The 21,996-nt window shown below is 45.4% G+C and overlaps 1 protein-coding gene across 2 annotated transcripts; it reads right to left on the reverse strand.

The window, feature by feature from the left end:
- Positions 1–172: 172 nt before the first annotated feature.
- On the reverse strand, positions 173–21,663 carry Riok3 (RIO kinase 3). 2 transcript variants are annotated; one of them, XM_004853157.3, is made up of 13 exons: positions 21,442–21,663; positions 16,368–16,483; positions 14,340–14,485; positions 14,139–14,246; positions 13,827–13,936; positions 12,712–12,855; positions 10,102–10,229; positions 7,586–7,783; positions 6,311–6,470; positions 4,747–4,827; positions 4,575–4,664; positions 3,507–3,614; positions 173–1,765 (listed from the first exon to the last, which is right to left on the reverse strand). In XM_004853157.3, exons 1-13 carry the CDS (start codon positions 21,502–21,504, stop codon positions 1,658–1,660), a joined length of 1,560 nt encoding a protein of 519 aa, XP_004853214.1. In that variant the 5' UTR covers positions 21,505–21,663; the 3' UTR covers positions 173–1,657. The 2 variants fall into 2 exon arrangements, with proteins under 2 accessions (XP_004853214.1, XP_021120811.1); XM_021265152.2 differs by lacking the exon at positions 16,368–16,483 and having other exon boundaries at positions 21,442–21,645.
- Positions 21,664–21,996: the final 333 nt, after the last annotated feature.

The following is a 21,996-nucleotide window of genomic DNA, read 5'->3' on the forward strand; positions in this document are numbered from 1 at the left end:
GGAAAAACGTATTTATAATGTGAAACAGACCATGTGAAAATGAAATTCAAGTAGAAGTTGAGGGGGAAGAACCTGTTAAACACAGTGGTGCTAATGTCACAGGAAGAGGGCAATGTGGCGCCAGGACAGAGGCTAATAAAGGAAGGGAAGAAATCACAAACCAGTTCTAAAGTCGTCTCTGGATTTTTAATTTCTTAAAAGTCATGTTCACAGCACACTCCAAGCAATGCGTTGCTGCTTTTTGTCACACAGCGTATGTCAGAAAACAAAGCAAACAAGTTTTAAATGATTGTTTTAAAAATTAGTTCTCTGAAATTTCTGTCAAGTCAATAATTACCAGTCATGTAAATCTGTTTCAGAATAGTAAACATTTCCAAAATGTAACGATTCTATCCAAAATCACACTCCTCTGAAATGCATTAAAAGCTACAATAGAAACAAAAAATAAATATTTTTCTAGGAAGAACACATTTGGCATTTTAAAATAACGTTAAAAGAGAAGCTTTCCAAAATAAATCACGTCTAGAGTCTTACTTTCTACTACCAGACGGCAAGCCTGGGTCTTCAGTGGTTGCACCCTGACCTCAGAAACTGGAGGAAGGATTACATGGTGGCCACAAACTTCCATCCCAGCAAAACCAGTGTACTTTTTCAGCACAGGGCTTGCTTTTTAAAAGTGGCGTCCAACGAGGGCTAAGAACTATCAGAAGGGAGGCCAGAAGGCTCACATGAGTTGTTGAATATGGTGCCCGTTTGTTGTGTACGTGCTTCATATCCACCGATTATTTAATAGCTCTGATTAGTTTGTTCTATTTCTCTCAAAGCCAGTAAGTAGTTTTAGTGAAATGTAAACTGAAATTTCTTTCACTGACTAATATGATGAAGTCTTACATTCTGTCCTTCCAGATAATTTCATTATAATGCAGAGCACAACACTTGGGTACAGCCCGACCATTGAACCTCAAAGTAAAAAAGGCTGAAAGATAAATTTTAAAATTCAGCTGGGTAGGAAGTTCTCACACATTTATCTCTTTCCAAAAGCCATGATGGTTTTGCCTAGATATGAGGATGAACAAAAGTAAAATTCCACTCATTTGCATGATGCACCAATATGTACGTCCATTTCCATCAGCCAACCTGAAACCAAATCTCCCCTTTCACCACTTACCAAGGGGAGACATTTCCCTTTAGAATCTCGGTCAGTCTGGAAAGAGAACTGGGAAGGGCTAATTTGAGGCTGATAGTACCGGAGGAAAGATGCAACACAAAACATGGAGGTGAAACAGTGGAGGCGCTGTCACCAAACCTCCCTTGGAAACACATCTGTCCTTTCCTCCCATATTTAGAATCCTCTTTTATCATTTTCATCACAACATTTTATACCACGAGTGGTGTAAAATTCAGTCTCCCTTGGCTAGATGCCCTACAGCTGTTAAAGAACTCTATTATCCTGTTCATAAGATGGATGAGAGGTAGTGACATTTTATTCTTAATGCCAAGCTAAGAATTCCACACATCTGGCTCAGGAGTTTTACAAGGGAGAAATGCACGGAAGCACCACAGTCCGCTCCTCCAGCTTGGGGACTCTGAGGCACCCACCACTTCCTTGGCCACAGGCAGCTGACAACCCCGCCGTGGAAAGCAGGGGGCGCTGGCGCTACTCGGCGGACAGCGCTGGCGGGCCGCCGTCGTCCTTGACAAACGCAGCTGCTTTCCTCCCGTTCTTCTGAACGTGATCTTCGTTCATTTTCTCCAAAGCTTCTATCTAAAAAATCAATACATTGGGTCCCTCTGTCAAATTCCTACTTCTCGGAAACCAGTGTAGATCGAGGTGATACTTTTAATCTCTTAATAATTACCTAGGACAATGATGGAGATGCAAGACTGACTCCCCAAACTGGAACCCCAAAGTGACTTATTTATCACAAGGTGCCAACACTGCAATTACCTCAATACTCAGGTTTTAGTTTAGAAAAAACAACTCATACATTAACATCTTTTTTGTCTTAAAAGCAAATAATATGTGTGCCATAGGTTTGCCACCACTGAAGTAAGACATTCTTTGTTTTGTTTTGGTTTTGGTACTGGGATCGAACTCGGGTCCTTGCGCTTGTACAGCAGGCAGCGAAACCACTGAACTAAATCCCGGGCCCTGAAGTAAGACATTCTTAATGATGCTGGCCTTGAATCAAAATCACTGTGTGTAAACTGGGCAAAGTGGTGAATGCCTATAATCTTAGGAGGCTGAGGCAGGAGGACTGCTATGAGTTCAAGGCCAGCCTGAACTACATACTGAGATCCTGTCTCAAAAAACAAAGACAAAAACAAATACAGAATTACTGTGTATATACAAACATGTATACAGACATACATGTATGGTCAGGGTCAATATTTAATACCTTTATGAAGCCAGCAACTGGCATCTATTAGGTCTTACTGTGTACAGCTACACTCTTCATTTAGTGACTGAGTTCAGTTCCTGAGACTAGTTCGTTAAATAAGGAACTGCATGTAGTTTGTACATTACAATATTCAGAACAAAGACATGGGCAAAGGAAACTCCAACTTGATGCCTTTGATTTTATTTGCATAACTCCTGCATGCAGTACTGTAATGTATATCAGAACATTAAACTACAGCACTGTACAGTACAATCAGCAAAAGTTACAGTACTGTATAAATAAGGTGTACTGTATAAAAAGACATTGATGCTCTATAAACCAGACAGAACTGTATCAAGGAAAGACAGGTTTGAAGTCCCAGCTGTGGGTCATAAGTCCAAGCAGTGTGCTTTGGTTCTAAGTCCAAAAGTCGTTAAAATGGTAAGTCATTAAATGAGGAATATCCATACTTTATTAAGCTTTCCAAGAACAGGAAAAAAGAAATTCCAACATCCATTGACAAACTGAAACAGCTACCGGTACTTACTGAGCTACTGTGCTGGGGGCTGAATTCACCATCTTTCTGTCACCTCTGCTCTGGCACAGGGTCCAGCAAAGCTGACCGCCAAGTCCTGTTGGGAAGCTCTTGAACAGACTCGAGAGCCCTTCTCTGCTTTGCTATAATGCTGGGAATAATTAGCTGCTGTTTCATAACTTTGTTCGATGTTCAGTGTTCTCTGGAGGCAGCTGTTTTGGTTTTTGTTTTACGGCTCTGTAGCTCCATACAATGACTGGATATTTTTAAGGAGGGCCACTTCTAACTCTGTTCCGTTAAGGGCAGGGACCATGTTTATTGCTTTTTGTACCACTGGGGTGTTCACCAGTCAACTTCCTCATCCAGGTAACAGAAGCAGGACTATATTGGAAATGTGTTATTTGTCCATCTTAGGCAAATGGTGAGCTTATTTTTGCTACATATTTATTCTAAGTTTTAAGCCTGAAAAGGACCAAACTCGTCTCAAGAAAAGTCTCGAATTCATTTTGTTTAGGGGAAGGGAGCTTAAACTTTGTCTTCCATGCAGCTCTCATCGCCAGGGAGGTGAGCAACTGCCATCCACCACTCACCTCAGCTAAGAAGTCCGCTTCATTATCGGCCGAGATGTTCAGGCCCGAAACAGCATTGAAAAGTTTCCGCTCACTGAGGGCTTCCTTTACTCCTCCCTTCTGGAAAAACTGAGCAAAATGCAAGAGGGCCAGTGAGAGTAGAGAGTCCTGAGCGAGGTTCTTATACAAACCCACAGTGCACTTGTGAGACGGGATTTCCCCACCCCTGGCTTCCCTCTGCTCAGCTTCTGCTGGCTTTGACCTCTGCCACACATCTGTTCTGCCTTCCGCACTATGAGTGAGTGAGACCTGCTTGGCCCTTTGCTGTGTAGATGCAGCACATTCACTAAGCCCCATGAACTGAAATTTCCAAGCAGACTCAGAAGTTATCTCCGAATGGAGCTCTTTTATCTTCTAAAAAGATCTTGCCTATCAAATCTGCTGTTAACTAATTTCCCTTCAAAATGGCAAACAGATAGCATTCAGCTCTGTGCTGAGTTTTACCTCCTTGAATCTTTTTTTTTTTTTTTTTGAGACAAGGTTTTGCTATGTGGCCCAGGCTGGCCTTGAACTTTAAGGGATTCTCCTGCCTCAGCCTCCCCAGTGCTGGGATTACAGATGCGCACCACCATGCCCATTATCATCCCCTTCTTTTTTGTTTGTTTTTGGGTTTTTTTGGTACTGGGGAAGGAACTCGGGTCCTTGCACTTGCAGGCAGGCGGTGGAACCACTGAACTAAATCCCTGGCCCTATCATCCTCTTTTTAATGGCAATAATGGCAGTAAGCATGAAAGCTCACCATTTACCAGCTTATGTTTAGGCACTGTGTGTACTAAATGTCCACTCAACTGTTTAAACATTAGGAGCCAGTATTTCACTCTTTGGGAATTTTGCTGAAATGTGAGACATGGAACCAAATTCTTACTGCAAATGAAATCTGATAAATTGATCTTTATGTCTTTATCCTGAAGGGGGCCGATATTCTTACACTCAGTCTCTAAGAACATGGTCCTCAAGCTGACTTTATCTTTGGAAGGAGAATAGGAGAACCTGTTGCACCCCACAAAACAGACGGCTTCGGCGGCCCACCTGGGAGACATTCCTGCAGTCCCGGAACAGGAACTCCAAGCCGTGAGGATGCGTTGGCTCCACTGACTGACTGACGTCGATCAGCCAGACCTGTGAGACAGAGCACACGCGGGGTGTCCACGCGCAGCTCATGGTGGCACGCTGGCCCCGCACGTGCACAGACCCGCCTCACCTTCCCGGCGTGCCACAGCATGTTGTACTCGCTGAGGTCGGCGTGCACCAGCGTGCACTCGTGATACAACTGCTGCATCAGCTGCGGGGGCAAGGCACACACTTAGACGTGAGGAACAGTTCTAACGTACCCACCTGATTGCCTGTGGGTAGAAATCCCTCTTCAGGAAAAACAAAACAGGCCAAAGAAACTTACTTCTTCTTTTTTTTCTTTTTTTTGTGAATTTTTTTGTGAATTGAACCCAGGGTCTGGCCCATGCTAGGCAAGTGCTCGACACTGAGCTGCATCCTCCGCCCACAGAAACTTAACTTCCTTTCTACTTTGTAGAATCTAGGACTGGGCTTTTGTTGTTGTTTAGGGAGGGTGGGGACTCGATGTGTGGCACTGACTCTCTTGCCCTGCCGAGGGGCAGCTCTGCGTTCCCGCATGGGTAGGATGGCAGCCAGTGTGGGGAGACCACCAGGGCACTGAGGCAAGCCACTTCCCCAGCTCCGACCTCTACGGGATTATATGCATAATTCCCAGGTGAACGGTATTTCCCGAATGTCACCACGGTGGAAAAGAGATATCCTTTAAAATTAAGGGCATTACACAGTCATTTCTGATGGAGACCCTTAGACTTAAGAGTAGAAACCAACACTAATGCATTTGTTTGCTGCCCTTCATGGAATTAAACAGCACAGCACTACTTCATCTCTTCCCCAGCTAACTGACCTCCCAGAGGAGCCAGAAGAGTGGACTTGATTGTCCTTCTGAGGCAGGGAAAGGTGTCTCCTGTCCAGCCTCATGCAGCACATGCACTGGGGTACATAAGTGTTCATATTCACAACAGCTGCTGCCTGACACAGTGGCTCCATGAAGACTGAAATACTATTTCTTGCGTTCAATTGGAACAGTGCAAGGAATGATGACAGCATTCGGAGTCCTTCCTAGAGCTTGAAGGCCTCACATGTAATCCAGTTGCTGCCCAAAGCATAAGTGGCCCCCTGGAGACCCCAGAGCGGCTCCGACTGTCAGACCCTCACCCCTACCAACCTGGGTCTCCACCCCCATCACTGTCCTACAGTGAGGCGAAGCCTGCTTCCTCCAACCCCCTTCACTGTGCATCCAAGAAAGCACAGACTAAGAAAGCACTATGTCTGCCGCATGTAGTAGCATCAGTTTTATTTAAGGAAGTTTTGTGAAAATCAGCTTCATGTTCTAAGTTACTAGGGCCAACGATGAAGTTTTCCCTTGCTCCAAGGAGTCTTTTAGTTTCCTAAAACTTCTCCAGACCATATACCGACATAAAGAAAACTCTTGTAACATTTCTTCACAAACTTCAGTTTGTCCTTAACACCATGAAATACTACTAAGGAAAACTTTTTAAATTTAGAGGATTTTTTTTCCTAGGGGGAGCTGGGGGTCTCATTGTGTTGCCCTGGCTCTTCTCAAATCCCAGGGTAAAGTGATCCTCCTGCCTCAGCCTCTTGAGTAGCTGGGACTACAGGTGTGAGCCACCATACATAGCTAGAGGAAGTATATTTAAAATCAGTGTGTAAATGCTTTTAAAGGCACGACTTACGTGAAGAGTTTGATAGTAGGCTTCTTTCATTTCTTCACTACTGAGCTTTACTTCCTTTAATTTAGGGGCTGGAACTTGATCATGGCCAATAAAAGACATAACTAAAACGTGTTTCTTGAGTAATACAACTGTTGGACAAGGAATTCCAGCTTTCTGCATTCTACATAGAAATAAATGGTTAAGAATATAAAGATCAGAAGGAGAAAAGATGTCATTTCTTCAACAAATACCTAACCTGAGCTGGCACAATGTTCTGCCCTGGCTGTGTGGCTCTACACACACAGTGAAACAAGAGTCCGCCCGTGGAGAACCCATGGACTGGTAAGGACAGTTGTGAAGGGCCGAATAGAAGGCAGTGTGATGCGTGCGCTGGCAGGTGTGTAGGAGGAGCCATGGGTGCACACAGCACCTCGAAAGACTTCTTAGGAGGAGCTCTTCTGTGACACTGAGGAAATGCAGGGGGCACAGACCGCTCAGGGGACCCAGATGTCAACACCCTGGGGCCGTGAGGAGAGGGACGGGCAACGGGGCTGAGGCCTCAGAGGGGCGAGCTGTGGCTCAGGAGCCTTTGCGTTCACACTAAAGACTATGGAAAGCTGACGAGGGTCCCATAGTGTAGAAACAAGAGGGCAGCAAGACCACCGAAATTTATTCCAGAAAGTTCTAGGGAGAAGAATTCTGCAACTAATACATAGAGATAAATACTTCTGAAAGCAAACATCTTTAGAAAACAACAAACTAAAACTAAGTTTTCAATAGTTAATGGGAAGATTAATAGCGAAGTTTATGACTCAATTTTTTGGTTGATAAAAGAAATTCTTTCATAGGAGAGAGACTTTGTAGAGAATTGAGAGGTCCAATTTAGCAAACTGAATTTGATTGGTTAAGACCATATCCCATCAAATTAACAAATTAAATGCAATAACATTTTATGAGACAAAAAGGGAAATCATTATTTGTCCCAAGCTTAATTGGAAGCTGGACATTTTAATTCTTAGACAATTTAAAAGAGCATTGAGATATGATAAAATATCTAGGCAGAAAATGCCCAAGTTTTCCCCCAAATCACTGAGGAAAGAAAAAAGAAATGGAAAGGATGAATTCAGCTTAAATATGTAGAAATATTTTCTTATAAAAGCCTCATTAAACACTAGAATTTCAAGGCCCTTTGTTATTTCTAGAAATGAATGGAAAAGAAAGCATGGATTTTTTTGCCCAGCTAATAGTCCCGATACTAAAAGGTCAAGAGTACGTCTAGCTCATGATTTTCTTTACCTTGTGAGATTGTGCATTTCTTTTTCTGCCCACATGCGGATGATCTTACGTGGATTTAGTTTACTGAAGCGATCTTTGAACCTGAAATCATCTTTAATATATTTGTCACGATTCTTAAACTCATTAAGGGTTGTTTTAAATACCTTGATGGCACATTCTGTAGGTACAGCTTTAACATCTTCCTTTCCATCCTCCATGCTAAGTGGAAGAAAAAAAATAAAATCAGTACAAGTTATCAGCTCATGAGGAAAACAATGTCAAAATAAAGATTCTATAAGAGTCAAGTGGATCTATGTGCTCTGAGAGTGTCGAATCTTGGTTTTTGTAAGCTGCCCAGTTTCAGCTCTTAATAGGATGTTCGGTTTGGGAGTTGTTTTGTTTGAAGTGGGGCCTCTCTATGTCGCCCAGAACTCTGTTAAACACCTAGGACTACTGACCCACCACTGCCCCAGCTTTGTGTGTGTGCCTGTGTGTGGACTGGGGGTTGAATCCAGGTCCTTTGCACTGAGCTACATCCCTTGCCTTTTTTTTTTAACTTTGAGACGGTCTTGCTAAGTTGCCTGGGCTGGACCTGAACTTAGGATCCTCTTGCCCCAGCCTCCCAAACCGTTGCCAGTTTTAAACAATGTTCACTTAGTAACTATGGGATCAAGCTTGGAAAGCTATGAAAAGATGTGAACATTAAGAAGGCTGCAGTCTACTTAGGATATTCAAAGGTAAACTTCAATAGAAGCGACATGCAGAACAGCTCTTTAAAAATAACTCCCTCATGGCAGATATACTACATCAAATAATATTCAGGACCATCTGCCAGAGGCTAAGCATTACATTGGGTGTTTTGTGTTTTGTTTTGTTTTGTTTTGGTTACCAGGGATGGAACTCAGGACATTTGCTTGTGAGGCAGGCGTGATGCCCCTGAGCTAAATCCCTGGCCCTACTCAGGGCAGATATTAAGATGAACAGAGGGGCCCTGCCCAGGAGAGCGCAAAGCAGGCGGGAGAGGATACAGACACAGGAGCGGCGAGGCCCTTTGGGCAAGGCCCTTTGGACCAGCAGGGCAGGGAAGGCTTCAGAGAACAAAGGATGCCGTGTGCAACCAGGGCAAGGGGTGGGATTGGGGCAGAGTTAACAGAAGCAGGGAGGACCCACGCAGAGCCTGGGGCACTGGAGAGAAGAATGAGAGGAGGAAGTGAGGAGTTGGTGCAGGGCCGGCGGGGCTGTGAGGACTCCCACCAGAGGCAGGACCGTGACAATGGGAGGAAAGGCAGTGAGAAGAGGGCAGTTTCCCTGCACCCCTGCCCCAGGCTCTCACCCCAGTAACAGCACCCCCACACCCAACCCAGCAGCACTCAGGCTGTTGCATCTGCCTTCAAGTCACAGGCCCTCTCTCCCCTCCTTCACTGTCACCACCACCCAATCCAGTCGCGATCCCTGAGCTCACTGTGTGGCCCAGGCTGGCCTAGAACTCACAGTGATTCTCCTGCCTCAGCCTCCTGAGGGCTGGGACTACAGCTGTGCACCACGAGGCCCAGCTTAATCTTTTCATTTTAAAATAATCTCACCGCTAAGTTATATTTACTCGGTCTCAGAGAGCCCTCAGTGGAAATTTAGAAAAGGGAAATTTAGAAATGCTCACCAAGATTAATATTATATACCAGGTATTATCAAATATGATCTCACTGGGCTGGGGATGTAGCTCAGCTGCGCTGAGCCTGCCTGCCAAGTGCAGGGTCCTGAGTTTGATCCCCGGTATCTCATTTATTCCCACAAAAGTTCTATGAGGTGAGGTACAATTTTTAAATGATGTTTAGTAAGCTGTGAGATCACATAGCTTGAAAAATGATGCTCCAATGTTAAACTCTTTTAGCTTTCTTTTTAGTGCTGGGGTCAAACCCAGGGCCCTGTGCCTGCTAACATTTTACCACTGAGGTACAAACTTGAGCTCCAATTCTTTTCCCTACTACTGAGGACTGAATCCAGGGCTCTTGCACTGAGTTATACCCCTGACCTCTTTATTTTATATTTTGAGGCAGGGTCTTGCTAAATCCCTAAAATGTCCAGGCTGGGCTCAACTTGGGATCCTTCTGCCTCAGCCTCCCAGAGTGCTGGACAAAAGATGTGTGCCACCACACCCAGCTCCCAACACTCATGTGTACTTTTTTAGAACTTAACAGTATAATTCATTATATGATCATATGTAAATGTCTTACCTAGAAAGGGAAACATGTTAAACAGTTAAGGAAAGAGAAAGCACTTCCTTACTGTCTAGACTTTTTCAATTACTTGCAATGCAGCAGTAACTTTTTTTTTTTTTAATTTTGTGAGACAGGGTCTCGCTGTGTAGTTTATCCTGGCCTTGAACTCACTGTGCACCCCAGGCTGGCCTCAAACTCACGGACATCCTCCTGCCTCAGGCCTGCAGGATTAACTTTGATTCTGTATAAATCCACCAATCCTGGGGACAAGGGATGATGCCCGTGCACACATGGCAGTGGTGCTACCGTTGGCTCATTTACCTCCCTCCATACGCATGAAAGACAACCGACTCCTTCCCTGTGCTAATGCAGCCAGTGATGGTGTCCAGCAGCCCGGAGTTGACCATTTTATACATAAGCAAGCGTGTCTTGGGGTCAACTGCTTTCTCCTGCAAAAGATCAGGAACCGTGAGTGAGAATGACTCAATCATGAAGCAGCTCCTGTGCCGCTTCTAACACTCAAAATACATCTTTACCTTTTTAACCTTTATTATTTAATATACATATTATCCATCTCTCTATATCAGGCTCTTAGAACAGTGGTGTCAAGATACACTTCACCCTAGAAATGTAACCCTAAACAGGTATTAATACACAATAAAGAGAAACGTAACTCAACGCCTTTGAGAATGAGTACCTGTACCGGGGGTGGCAAACCTATGGCACATGGGCCCCAGTGGGCACGGAGATCCCTCTCTGTTGGCCGTGAGCCAAGTGTATGAGTTGTTTTTTCTAAACTAAAATCTCAGTGTTCAGTTTAACTGCAGGGTTGGCACTTGGCGATAAATGAGTGGGTTTGGGGTTGCAGTTTGGGCCCTCGGTCTCTAAACGGTTCGCCATCACTGACCTACGAGAACACCAAGTCACCAAGTCAGGCCTGGGGGAGAGATTCCGGGACAAGGCGTGGGGCCTGGGGCTCAGCCAGCCGGGCTGTGAGGCCGAGACCTGGGTCTGGTCAGAGTCCCAGTCAGGGCCTCAGAGTCAGTATTTCTGTGAGCATCATCCTCACGGGTCAGCCCCAGAGCGGGTTCAGGGCTGACGTGGAACCACAGTGACCAGTGTCCTAAGTGTAGGGGAGCGACTGAGGGCGACTCCCAAGAGGGGCTGTTTCTGAGGGAGGACACAGGGAAGACAGGGAGCAAAGTGCTGAGGTGCAGTCTGTCCCTAGGCCCGGGTCCCACCCCCGCACTGGCAGTGTCCTGTGAGGAGAGCTCAGTGGCTGTGCCCCACTGACTCGGGAGAGGCCGAGCCGGTTCTCCTTCCCCTCACCACGGCCCAAGTGTGAAGATCCAGGTGCCGGAAGACTCTGAGGGAGAGAAATCTCGGCGTTCCAGCTGTGAGCACCAGCAGGACCGGCCCTGGGGGACCCTCACCCCACGGTGGCCATCACCTTCTCTTTACGGCACACGTGCTCTCTTCACCCTGACTCCCCACTTGCTGGGAGAGACAGGGCAGGGCTGGCAAGGAGCAGAGCACCTCTGGCTTCTCCAAGGAAGCCTTGCCATGGAGCCTGCACCCTCCTCCCAGGTAGGGACCTCAAGGGGACCAGGGGCAGAAAGCCTCGGGTCCGAGGGCCCATAGTCCTGGTGCTGTCAGGCTCCTGGCCCACCATACCCGCCCCTCCTCTGGTGCCTGCCCCCACTGTCCCTTTGGAGACAAACATGCCCAGAAAGAGCAAATCAAAGCCTGGGCAAGGGGGTGGCACTGCCTGCTGCCTCTTGGTAACAGCAGTAAGCATGTTCCACTCCTCCTGCTTCCAGGCAGGGGACACAGGCGGCAAGGGGTGGGCACTGGGGCAGCTACACAGATACTCGCAGACACTGTGTCTTTCCATGGGGCCTGCACAGTCCCCCTTCTTGACCTCCCCTTCCAGCTTCGACCCCTTCCCCACCCGGCCGGGCCCCTCCCCAGGGACCTGGCCCCTTTCCTGTCCTCTGTGAGGGCGGCACCATGCAACACACGGACAACATCCCTTCTTCCAGCAGGACCATGTTCCTGGGCCCGGCCCTGTGGGATCTGCATGGTTCCCTGCCAGCCTCCTGGGGTTTTTCAAGAGCTGTGGCTGTGACTTTCATATCCTGCCTTTACTTCAAAAAACTGAACTGGAGATGAAAAAGAAAACACTCACAAACTGTTCTAACCAAAATCTTATTTTAGGGCTGGGGATTTGCCTCAGTGGCACCATGCCTGCCTGGCAAGCACAAGGTCCTGAGTTCAATCCCCAGTACCACAAAAAATAAAAAATAAAAATAAAGTAATACTTCTAATAAAAATCTTATTTTATCATCAGAGTTTAAATAGCACTCCTAGCATTCTTACAGTTTTTCTAAGGCTTAATAAATCAACTTATTCTCAGGAGAGTAGATATGATCTTCCTTTATATTAAACATTATAGATTAAGACTATTAAGTTATAAATATATTAACAGCATAACAGGAAAAAAAATTTTTTTGAGCCAGGGTCTTGCTATGTAGTTCAGGCTGGCTTTGAACTCACAATGTAGCCCAGGTTGGCCTTAAACTTGGCAGCAACCCTCCTGCCTCAGCCTCTTGAGTGCTAGGATTACAGGTGTGCACCATCACACCTGGCCTAGGAAATTTATTTTTTAAACCCTGGAACATTCAGCTCATGTAATGTAAACTATACAGTCCAAATCATGTATGGCCACTAAAATGTGAGTTTAAGTGACTAATAACCATTACATTAAATCGGAAAAGCCAAACTGCAAAGTTGTTTGAGTTATATTTATGTCTGATTTGAAAAGCCAATCTCATGAAAAAGTATCAAACGTGAAGTTTTGTTTTGTTTCACCCAAACATGAACATTTCCAATATAAATCTTTCCACTAAAGAAAAATTCCCAGACACTCACTGCGGTGGAATGCTCCTTCTTTTCGTGCAGGCGGGCGCTCCGGCGTTCTTCGGAGTAGGCATGTTGTTTTAAAGCATTGAAAACATGGTTTGATAGTTTTAAATCCATTCCAATTCCATCTCCTACCTGAAACCCAGGCGCAAACTGCCAAAAATAGAAGAATTAGCATCTAAATATTTTTAGACAGAGATACTAAAAAAAGAACAGTGAGATTAGTCTTCACTAGGAACAGATTTCATATTCAATAACTGATCATGATACAAAAACAGAACCCATAGCTACTGCAGAGAAAAAAACCCAAAAACTCACTCATTAAAGAGGAGCAATAGTGGTTTTGTTTGTTTTTGAGACAGGTCTTGGTATGTAGTTCAGGCTGGCTTTGAATTTGCTATGTAGCCCAGGCTGGCCTTGAACTCATACCAGTCCTCCTGCCTCAGCCTCCCAGAGTGCTGGGATTACAGGCATGAGCCATCACACCTGGCTCTAGAATGCTACTTCTTTAAAATTATATTTTATTTCTGATTTTGCGGGAGGTAGTTTAGGCACAAAAGAAAAAATTCCACAAAAAATAATAGCTGAGGTACAGTTAAGTGGTAAAGTGCTTGCCTAGTGAGGCCCTACGTTCAATTCTCAGCACTAAAAAGAAAATCCAAAAGTATAAAAAGATATGTAGTAAAAAGTATTTTTCACTCCCATTCCTAGCTCCAGTGACCACTGTTATCTGTTTCTTGGATAAGGGTGCTATTTTATAAAAAATAAAGTGCAGGAAAATAAACATTGCATAAGAACTCTTTAAGTTTACAATCAATACAGATCAAATTAGCTTTCAAAATACTGCCAGAGGGTTTTATTCTGAGGCACTTTATATTTCTTTGGCGGCTGAGTTTTCATGATATCTAAAATATCTTCGGGGAAAAAAAGACATTTTTAGGGACCAGGGATTTAGCTCAGTGGCACCTCACCTGCCTCGAAAGTGTAAGCTCATGAGTTCGATCCCTGGTACCAAAAAAACAACAACAACAAAAAAGGCATTTTTAGAAAAATTTAAGATTCCCAATCCTCATTTTTGCAATGCATTCAAAGAAAACTCTGGAGAGGCAGAATCTGTAACTTACATTTTCCATTCTTGCTGTATTCTTTCTCCCGCACACCACTTCATCGTGTTTGGTGGTGATGTCTTTTCCTTTTCCAATAAAACCCTTTTTGGGAGTGGGAACTGGTTTTGCTAACGGCAATTAAAACAAGGCAAGGATATGAAAATAGCAAAAACTAAATTGCTGTAGTCAACACTCTCTGAACAGGCATGTGAATCTAACAGTAAATTACCAAATGAGGTGCAAAGATAAATACAAAACTAAAAGGGTTCATTAGGCAAATCCGGCTTCCTACCCCTCCCTGGGTCCCCGCTCCCAGCGCCACTACCTTACCTGGCCTGTAGGGGTCGTCGCGAGTGTCCTGCCAGTCTACCTCGTCTTCAGAGCTGTCGCTGTCTTCAAAGGGATGCACTTTGCGGTAATTTTCAAAGGAAATGGAAACTGAAAAGGCAAAAAGCGTGGAAGATGTATTTGGGAGCACGGTGCAAGCACTTTCTCCCACCCACAGTTGTCATCGCAAAGAAGTCACTGTACCTTTGCTGTCGCCATTGAATTTCTTTTCTTCACGCCTCAGCTGGGCGTCGTACTCTCTGTCAAACTCCATCTGCAGCATCTGAGCCAGCATCAGGTCGCTGGAAGTATCAAGGTTTTCCCCCGAAAGAAATGGTCCCTCAGCAGCGCTATTCAAAATAATAGATAGGGGCCGGGGATTTAGCTCAGTGGTTTCACTGCCTGCTGCGCAAACGCAAGGACCCGAGTTCGATCCCCGGTACCAAAAAAAAAAAAAATTTTTTTAAAAAAGGAACTAACACAATGCGCTGGTACAGACAGCCTGCAGACTATGAGAGCAGGACATGTCTTTTTCTCGTAAACCCCATATTCAACCACAGGCAAGAACCCTGCTAACTCTGCCAGTCTCAACATCATTCTCCACATTCATGAGAACACGGGCCAGGGTTAAAAGAAACCTCAAAACCCACTCAAACGCATCTGTTCTATGTTCTAATTAAAGGACTGACAAAAATTGATAAGGGTTAGGCATGATGGTGCACGCTTGTAATCCTGGCACTTAGGAGGCTCAGGCGAGAGCATCGCCCCGAGTTGGAGGCCGGCGTGGACTACACAGCAAGACCCTGCCTCAAAGGAAAAAAAATTGACGAAGAGATAAACTTGAAAACTGTTCCTCATCTAGTTCAATTGTTACATTAACATTAATTTACAAAACCCAGAGAACCACTGTGGAGATCGGTACAGAGACTCCCCCCAAAACTGAAATTAGAAATTCCATCTGACCTGCGACTCCTCTTCTAGGTGTCTTCTCAAAAGTAAGACACTGTATTACAGTGATCCATGCATGCTCATGTTTATAGCAGCACAATTCATAACAGGTAAATCTTGGAAGCGGCCTGTATGTTCATCAACAGATGAGTGGATAAAGAAAGTGTGATATTTATACACAGTGGAGCACTACTCTGCCATAAAGGATAAACTTAAGTCAGCTATTGGAAAATGGATGCACCTTGAGACCATAATGTTAAGTGAAATAAATCAGACACACAAGCTTAAAGATGGCGTGGTTTTTCTTATGTGTGAAACTCAAAGTATAAACTCTTTGTTTACTCTTTATTATACAAAATAGTAGATAATGGGAAGTTGAGAAGTAGATCTTTCTAAAAGGGAAAAGGGATGGAGAGATAAAGGGAAGAGGGAAGGAGGGGAGAGAAAGGGGGTAGAAAAAGGACCTAAGCGGCTGGGGATTTAGCTCAGTGGCACCTCACCTGTCTCGCAAGTGCAAGGCCCAGAGTTTGATCCCCGGTACCAAAAAAAAAAAAAAAGACAAGATAAAAGAACTAAGATGTGTTATGTACATGCACCAAATCAACACGAGGAAATGTAAACATTATGTATTTCAAACATGTAACACAAAATTTAAAATGAAGGGAATCAATAGATGGGTGGATCCCAGCAGTTGGGAGGCTAAGGCAGGGGATCACAAGTTTGAGGCCAGCCTGAAATACATAGCAAGACCCTGTCTCAAAAAACAAAAAAGATGGAGGGAAAGGTGGGAGGGAAGGGAAAGAGGGTGAAAAATCAAATTAAGATGTACAGTATTATGCACACACACACTCTCCACAAGGAATGCAAACATTATGTAGCACAAACATGGACTAATAAAAAAACAAAAAGAAAAACCCAGAGAAACAGTAGTTTATCCAAGATAATACAGGCTGAGCATCCCCTATGTGACCTGCTCCTCAGGACCAGCAGTGTCTCAGATTTCAGAGTCAGATTTTAGAACATTTGCATAGTCTTTCATGGTTGAGGATCCCTAATCTGAAAATCTGAATCAAAATCTGAACCTTTCTGAGTGCCCCCAATTTTAGGGAGGCTCAACCTGTTGCAGGATCAGGACCAAAATTTGAGTATCAGTAGACCCCGTATAGTCCTGTCTCTACTGCACTGCTTTCCTAGATCTATTTCTTTACTTGTCACATGGATCCTAAAACTCCTCTGTCATGGGAAACAGCTAGAGAAAATAAACTCTTGCAGAATTTTACTCACACAACTTCAGGAAAAGCAGCAGCTTCTTCTTCTAACTGCAGTTCTTTAGCCAACTGTTCACTCATGACATCAGACAAAGAGCAGGATATTGTCTTTTGGGGAGTAGCCCATGGACACTATGTGTATTTAAAACAGAAGAAGAAAGGAAAAAAGGGTGCTCAATTCATAGTAATGAATGAAATTACTCAGTCATACTATCTTTTGAGAATTAAAGTAGTTAAATCAACTGAAAATGAATGATTAGCTATTTGGAGAAATCACCTTTTTTGTTTGTTTTACTCTTTGTGACAGTCCCGCCATGTAGTTCAGACCAGTCTTGAACTCACTATGTAGCCCAGGCTGGCCTCAAACTTGAGCCAATCCTCCTGCCTCAGCCTCCAGAGTGCTGGGATGACAGGTGTGCACCACCACGCCTGGCCCAGTTCTAATATTCTAATCTAAGCATTTAATCTTAGCTAAGTGTAAAATGTGTATGTCAACAACTCCCAAGACATCATGGTATATGCTAAAACAAAAGCATAAAAATTAGATTTCTAGGCTCTAGAAGACAGACTCTTGAAACAATAAGGTTACTGCAAAGTAATATTCTATGAGACATTTCAGGAGATGGCCTTCCGCAATACCACTGTCTCACCTTTCTTGAAAGACAAACTCTAGGTTTATTTCACAACTGTCTCAACTAACTCCTAATCTTTCTGTTCCTGTCTTGTTTTCTTTCTCCCTATCACAACACGATGGTTTTTCTAAAAATGGAGATCTGATTGGTTCTGGTTCCTTTCTTACATCTCCTTTACTGCTTCCCATTGCCTGTGGGATATAAAGTCCAAACCCATGGGCCAGGGATTTAGCTCAGTGGTTCCACCGCCTGCTTTGTAAGTGCAAGGTCCCAAGTTCGATCCCTGGTACCAAAAAAATAAAAATAAAAATAAATAAAGTCCAAACCCAGACTTTCCTGAACATCTAGTACAGGATGTAGAGACCAAAACACCTGACTGAGCCTCAACATTTAAGCAAGGTAAGCTGGTGCAGGCCCCGTAGCTGCTCTGAGCTTTCCACCCAACACCTGGGGATACAAGCAGCTGACCCTCATGTAGGCTCCAGCGCACTGTAGGTCAGGAGCTATGTGGCTCAGCACCCAGGGGTAAGAAACACGGCACCTATGTTTCCGTCTGAGAGAATCAGAATCGGTTTTGTCCCCTCTCCCTGAGACAGGAGATGCACCTGGCCCCTAGCACACACCCACATTTACCAATGCAGAACCACCCCAGCCTTCCAGGGCCAGACCTGGGGAACCAGGGAGGCTGTCTGAAGGCTCAGCACTTATTAGCCGCCGAGGCTGGGGAAGTCCGGAAAACTGAAGCGCTTGTTCTGTAATCTGGAGAGCGCAGCCAATCTCTTGGCTGCGTGACTCTGCTGACTTCCTCCGGCCCTTTAACCTGCAGATGCTTGTTCTGAACAGTTTCAAAGTCCAGGTTCCACAATGCCGATGACTGTATTCTCCAACTCAGAATTCTCACTCACATTTGACAATGACTAACAGTAGCATAACAGGTAACAGGTCAATATTTCCTATATTTAGGCCACTTGGCTAGATATGCATAACTTACCGAGATCATTTAAGTCACACCACAACTGAGTGGCTGCAAAATCATCTCCACTTGACAGGTTTAGAAGCCGAGACAAAGGCTTTTCTGACCCAAGGCCGGACTGCAGGCAGAAGTGTGCAGCCCTGAACCCGGGCAGGAGGGTTACACAGGCTGCATTTCTTTCCCCAGCCACCTTCCCAGGAGGTGAGATGTGAACTGCCTGCTGCCTGCACTAGAAAACCCAAGCTCCTTTCCGAGGAGCGCCCTTCACCACTCCCCCGGCTTGGCTTCCCAGCCCCAAACCTCCCAGTCCCACATTCCAGTGACACACATCACACCCTCCATGCCCTCACATGTTCTTTTATCTCATGGCCTTTCCCCTTTTTTATTTACACCAATTAAAGGTCACTTCTGTGAGGCTGCCCGCATCCACATCATCCCATCCAAGCTAGATCCTCTCCTTGTGTTCCCAGCCCCTGGGCAAACACTGTCAGCATGGACCCCGCTAACCAGGGGCCACACACCCCATGACAGAGCTGGAGCCTGTGGAAGGGTGGGGTCCGTCCTGCTCACAGCCCACTGTAGTTTCTGATAAGAGAAGCACTCAATGCCAGCCGTGGTGTCCCAGCTCAGCCGGGCCCCTCCGATGAGGCTAACATCCTCTGGGGAGGCCCTAAGAGAAGGTTCCAGAGAGGCTACCAGCCCCACACTCAGAAATGCAACCAAACTCTCCAGTCCGACCACCAAAAGCCTCCACAAACTCCCCAGGCTGTGTGAGCACCAGCTTCTGGGCAGGCTCAGACCCCTGCTGACCCCCAGGCACCACCAGCTGGGCCCACTGAGGGGAGCTGGGAAAATTCACCAGAGGCTTCTGGGCAAGGCTCCAGGGGTACAGGCTAGAGAATCCTCTCTCACCATCTTGTGACTCTGCAGTAAATCAAAATTTTTATTAACTATTAAACTAGCAGTAACAAACCCAAGGCGCTGGGGGAAAACTCCTAATCTCGCTCTATCCAGGCATTCAGTCATCTCCTATTGTCGACACAGACTCCCCACAGCATGGGGACCTGATGAGAAACCCACACAGTCCTGTCTAAGGGCATCCCATAAACCTGAACCAGCTTCCGGAGTTTTTTTCCCCTGTTGCTGAAGAACTTTAAGACCCAGCCTATTTCCCTCTCCTCTGAGAAGCTGTCGCCACTGAACTGTTTCTCAGGGCTCTTGGCAAGGCCACAGTCTCCCAGCCCTGCCGGCTGCAGATTGGAGAGAAACCATCTCTCTTTCCTTCCAGCTCCTAAAGGCACCCCCAGCTACCTGCCCCACTTTATACAACCATGGGGAAGGAACCAGGTAAAATAAAAAGCAAACATGGAGGAGGCACAAAACAACAGAAGGTCAGTTAAAGTAAGTCAAGAAAACCACAACCCAAGAAGTTCCCTTTTCTAGCCTTACAGCTAGTGGATGTAATCCAGGCAGAGGATCTGAGTCATTTTACAGCTGGGTGTGGTGGTGCACACCTGTTGTCCCAGCACCCGGGAGGCAGAGGCAGGAGGGTCACTGTGAGTTTAAGTCCAGCCAGAATTGCATAGCAAGACCCTGTTTCCAAAAAAAAAAAAACCTAAAACAATATTATTTATTAATTTTCTTTTGTTTTGGCAATATTTTTAAATATAAAAATATTACTTTAACATGACTTTTAAATGCCTTAACTGATTTTTTACTTTCTGTTTTAATTTTTGATATGACAACTATCAATAGATATGAGCAATATAAGCAAAAGTTCTTTGGAGTCTTAAATGTTCGTTGTTTTTTTTTTCTGAGATAGGGTCTTGCTATGTAGTCCAGGCCTTGAACTCACTAGCCCAAGCTGGCCTCAAACTCATGGTGATCCTCCTGCCTCAGCCTCCCAATTGCTGGGATTACAGGTGTGCGCCACCACACCTGGCTGAATGATTTCTCAGAGTATAAGAAGATCCCAACTAAAAAGTTTTGAGAATCACTGGTCTTAAACATTCCTTCCATTTTTCAAGTCCTTCAAATCTCCACCTCCCTCCATTTAGGCTTCTAGTACTCATTTGGGTTTTCCCTAAATTTAGAGGAACAAGTTAAGTTATACTTTCGGCCTCTTTTAAATTATCTCACCTGTGAAAACCCCATCCTCTCAACTGAGTATCAGTAAACCCCAGGAGCATACTTTTGGTTAAATGATGAAAGTGGAATTTTAGAGTTCTGATGCTCATTTAAATGAGAATATGACTGATCTAAAATATTTATTATTAGTCTTGTAAGTGAAATTTGTTTTGATATACTCAGAACAGTTTGTCTCATTTCGACTTTTTTTTTAAACCAAACTTTGTGGAAGAATTTCATAGACAGAGTATATATTTAATGGTCTGTCTCTAAGTTTGTCCTTTTATGTCCACTGAGCTTGACCGTGTAAAAGTCTTTACAAATAAAATACACAACATAACATGTAGATGTGAACACATTTATCTGTGGAATATATTATTCCTAAAGCTGTGTAAAAATTTTTTATAAAATTAACTTTCCCTAATAACTACCCCTTTCTTGGTAAGGCCCACAAGATTAACAGGTGAACTTTTTTTTGGTACCGGGGATCGAACTCGGGACCTTGTGCTTGTGAGAGGCAGCCAGCGGCACCACTGGGCTAAATCCCCAGCCCAACAGGTGAACTTTTTAAATGAAACAAGTGTTCTATGTTAGTTAGCACGCAAAGGGCAGTTATGAAGGTTACACACAAAAAAACCCAAAGCTGGGTTCCTTCACGACCTTAATTTGGGGAACACAAAATCCCAACGAAAGCCCTCTTGTTCTCAACCAAGCCCTCAATGGAGAGCAAGAAGCCCTTACATCCTTCCGATGACAGTAACGCAAAAGGGAGCAGCCTGAAAACGAAAAACTAGATGTGAGATACAGGTTTTGTGTTTGCCATTCTAGGAAAAAGTTTGAACGTTAAAGTCCAGGCAGATCATGAAAATTCATACACGTTTCACAGCATGTGTAGGGTACCGTTCCGTATTTGTTTTGGAGGAGGGAGGGTGCGCCTAGGTTTTATCTTTACCACTTCAAAAACAAGAAATTACCGAATTGAGATAACCACACTTGTCAAATGAAGGAAACAGCTTCCTAAATCAACTTTCGGTCTAGCTTTCTGCGTGTAGGGCTGACTCAGCCTGTGAAAAACAAGATCGTGCTTGTTTTCCCTCCAATGCCAGCATCTGTGAAAGGAGCTCTGGTCAAATATACGCTGCCGAGATTCAGAAAGGTGCAGAGGTAAAGTCAGACCCCAGCCCAGCCAGTACAGCCTCTGGGAGCCCCGCCGCCTCCTCCCTCCACCTAACCCAGTGCCCCTAGGTCGAGATGGTCGGGGTCCCGCCCCTAGGACTTCCCCTGTCACCTCTCCCGGTGTTCCGGAAGAATGAGCCCTGGTGACCAGGGCAGGTACGCCTGCCCCGACAATCACTAACCTTGCGGGGTTGCCAGGCCGCTGCCGGCCTGGGCTCAGGGGATGCTACTCCCACCAGATCCATTGGAGGAAGAAGGCGGAGATAAGAACAGGGCAGAGAGGTGGCAGGACGGGAAGCAGGTTCCGCCGAGACAGGAAGCGCAGCAGCGACCGGCAGTAGGTGCCGGTTTTAAGGTGACAGATGGCGGCCGAGGCCGCCGCGTCCGGAACTAGACCGCTTCTCTTCCGCCCTCACCGCGGGGCACTCGCTCTGATTGGCCGGCTGGCATTATCCCCGCCTTAAATCATCTTTCCCCGCCCCTGGGCGGGCCTCACTTCCGGTCGCTGCCCGCTGGGCGGGGGCGCGGGGCTCAGCGGGCAGTGGTTGGGGTCCCTGCGGCAGGCGGGGTGTGGCGTTCCCTGGCCGAGGTTCTGCCCTGTCCCCGCGCCGCCCTCCCCTTCCTGTCTTCCTGGCAGCCCGAGACAGCCGATGGATCTAATTAAATTACATCGGACTGCGTGGACTGTAAATAAACCAGACTCTTCATTCATTATTTCCCGGCGTAATTCTAAACTA

The sequence above is a fragment of the Heterocephalus glaber genome, unplaced genomic scaffold (genome assembly GCF_053883595.1).
Source record: "Heterocephalus glaber isolate CG9 unplaced genomic scaffold, H.glaber_assembly_v1.0 deba00000331, whole genome shotgun sequence".
NCBI classification, from domain to species: Eukaryota; Metazoa; Chordata; class Mammalia; order Rodentia; family Bathyergidae; genus Heterocephalus; species Heterocephalus glaber.

Excerpts from the sequence above, each read along its gene's own strand:
- Riok3 (XM_004853157.3), bottom strand. The coding sequence starts at position 21,504 with ATGGATCTGGTGGGAGTAGCATCCCCTGAGCCCAGGCCGGCAGCGGCC. Across the intron at positions 14,247-14,339 it reads ATTCAATGGCGACAGCAAAG|TTTCCATTTCCTTTGAAAAT; the intron begins GTACAGTGACTT and ends TTGCCTTTTCAG. Across the intron at positions 7,784-10,101 it reads TTTCATGCGTATGGAGGGAG|CATGGAGGATGGAAAGGAAG; the intron begins GTAAATGAGCCA and ends TCTTCCACTTAG.